Source organism: Balearica regulorum, chromosome 24 (genome assembly GCF_011004875.1).
Source record: "Balearica regulorum gibbericeps isolate bBalReg1 chromosome 24, bBalReg1.pri, whole genome shotgun sequence".
In the NCBI taxonomy this organism is placed as follows: domain Eukaryota; kingdom Metazoa; phylum Chordata; class Aves; order Gruiformes; family Gruidae; genus Balearica; species Balearica regulorum.
Window position 1 is genome coordinate 542,425 of NC_046207.1, and position 3,025 is coordinate 545,449.

The 3,025-nt window shown below is 40.1% G+C and overlaps 1 protein-coding gene across 1 annotated transcript; it reads right to left on the reverse strand.

Annotated features, from left to right (window-relative positions):
- Positions 1-1,164: 1,164 nt before the first annotated feature.
- On the reverse strand, positions 1,165-2,268 carry LOC104641823 (olfactory receptor 14I1). The gene has a single exon (XM_010310580.2). It carries the CDS (start codon positions 2,101-2,103, stop codon positions 1,165-1,167), a length of 939 nt encoding a protein of 312 aa, XP_010308882.1. The 5' UTR covers positions 2,104-2,268.
- Between the last annotated feature and the right edge of the window lie 757 nt (positions 2,269-3,025).

The window sequence follows — 3,025 nt, forward strand, 5'->3', positions numbered from 1 at the left end:
CACAGCATCAGTGCTATCTCTCCAACATTTCTCCCCTGCCTCATCAGTAGGCTGGGGGTGGGCAAGATAGCCAGGAGAGCTGACCCAAACTGACCAAAGGGATATTCCATACCATATGACATCTGCTCAGCAATAAAAGCTAAGAGAAAGGAAAAGGAAGGGGAGGGCATTCGTTATTTATGCCATTTGTCTTCCAGAGCAACCACTACATGTACTGAGGTCCTGCTTCCCAGGAAGTGGTCAGACATTGCGTGCTGAGGGGTAGTAGAGAATATATTTTTTGTTTTCCTTTACTTCCACATGCGACCTTTGCTTTTGCTTTATTAAACTGCCTTTAGCTCAACTCATGAGGGTTTTTTTCATCTTATTTTCTCCCTCCATGTCCTGCTAAGTAGAGGAGTGATAGAGCGGCTTGGTGGGCAGCTGGCGAAGGTCAGCCCACCACACCAACAGATTAAAATGATTCAGCTGCTCAAAATTAGGCCACAGTGATTCCATTCTGTGAGGGTTTGAAGGTGAGGGTGACAGAAGATGGAAGGGAGTGATAATTTGCTTTGAGAAAGGAAGATGTGCAATTATACAGGTAGTTTAGATGAGTTACAGAGCAGACCTTGTGAACAGTCATTTATTTAGATTTAAAGTGATGAGAAAACAGATGCGCATCTTGCAGTCTAGTCACAGTAGTACTTTATGTATCTGACACAATAAAGAAACAGCAAACATTCCAGTGGTGTTATAACCAAATGGGCACCACCAAAATACCTCTCTGGGTTTCACATCATGTTTCCAAATAAATGTTCTGACCTCTTGTGCAGTCTGTCTCTCAGACATGCACTTAGATGTGTTCCTTTTCCAGAATAGCTTGATTATAAATTATACTCCATAAGCATATATAAAGCAGAGGGAAGGTGAGATAGAGCTGTAGGCAAGTAGGCATACATAAAGCATTTGCAAACATTACCCTGGGTTTGTTACTGATATATCATTCTGCAAAAGCTGCTGCCATCAGCAAGTCAAAATTACATGTGTAATGAAATCTTTAACCAATCTTCTTTAAAAAAGGTCAGTATCTTCCTCTAATCCCAATTATATAAATTGTCTGTTATTGGAAAATTAAGTGCTTATTACCAAGAACACACAGAAAGTCTAATAAAGAAAGACTGATTATTTATTTCTGCATAATAATCTGTCGTCAATTAATTTCCGCATGGCAGCTTTGATGTCATTGTTCCTCATGGTGTAGATGACTGGATTTATCACTGACGGCAATACGGAATAGAGGAGAGAAGCTGTGAGATCCAGAGCTGATGGGGAGTTGGAAACAGGCTTAAGATAGGCGAAAGAACCAGTGCTAACAAATAAGGAGACCACAATGAGATGAGGAATGCAGGTTGAAAGAGCTTTACGCTGTTTTTCTCTGGCAGGAATTCTCAAGACCACAGTGAAAATCTGAATGTAGGACATACTTATAAAAGCAAAGCAGATGACAACTAAAAGGAAACTAAATGCAAGAACTCCAGCTTCACTGAAGTATGAATCAGAGCAGGAAAGCTTGAGAAGCTGTGGAACTTCACAAAAGAACTGGTTTATGATGTTGGACTTGCAGAAGGATAAATGAAGGATGTTCCCAGTGTGGAGAGCAGCATAAGGGACACAGCTGAGCCATGCACCGGCTGCCATGTGGATGCAAGTAGTCCTCTTCATGATTGTCTTGTAGTAAAGAGGTTTGCAGATGGCAATATAACGATCATATGCCATGACAGTGAGTAAAGCAAGATCAGCAGCACCAAAGACATGGAAAAAAAATACTTGGGCAGCACAGTCAGAATAGGAGATGGCTGTGGTATTTAATAGAAAATTGGCCATGGACTTAGGGAGAGTGACAGAGATGGTTGAAAGGTCTAAGATGGACAAATTAATCAAGAAGAAGTACATGGGGGTGTGAAGGTGGTTACTGACAGCTATGACCACAATGATGAGCAAGTTTTCCACCATGGCAACCAGATAAATCCCCAGAAATACCATAAAGTGGAGCATCTGCAGTTTTCGAGTATCAGAGAATCCCAGGAGAAGAAACTCTGTCACAGTGCTTTGGTTAGTCATTTTCTTTCTAGAGTGCTGGTGAAAGCTGTGAAGGGAAAGTTAAGGATTTTGGTTGAGACTTGATCGTCTGCTCCATAGTCTCTTCATTGTCTGAATTTCACAGTTGCCCTAAACACATTTTACTCACTGAAGACAAAATGCGTGAATCCCACATGATGGACCAAACTGTAACTCAGAAACAAATCCGCCAGTAAGCATAGTTCCATATATAAAATACATGTGTATGTACATATATATAAACTGTATGTAGGTATGTATACATATATAATATATACACCTGTAGTTTACATATGTTTTTTATATATACCTGTTTATCATTATTTCAATATATATTTGTGCTCATATATAAACATACATACCTATTTATATATATGCATGAGATCCCATAATCTCCATTATGAAAACCTGGTGCAACATATTTTTTCCCCCAGCAATATGTCCAGATAGAACCATGAGTTCCAACATGTCTGCAGTGATTCAACATGGAACCTTCAGAGTATTTCTCCTAGCTAGAGCTGCTAATATTATCTTTTATGGTGTGTGACTCATCAGGCTTTGCTGGTGGGATCCTGGTGCCTAAATGGAGTCAGAAAGTGCCAGTTGAGATGTCCTGTTATTGCCCCTCTTGGACTCCACTTTTCAGAATGTGGCAGGTAACCTACAACCTCATGCAAACATACCAGCAACCTTAGGGCATTTCAAAACACACTAAACACACACGTTTAAGCATCTGACTCCCACTGTAGGATGTTTTTAGCAAAAGGCAATCTCCTTTGATTAGTGGGAAGAAAAAAATCAGAATGGATTCCTGAGAGGTTTTGTAAATGTCCCTGCTTAGGATGAACTGCAAAACCCTTTCTCATTGCCCAACCTTTCCTCTGCTAATAAAAGGAGGGAAATATGATTAATCTGGATCTAAATG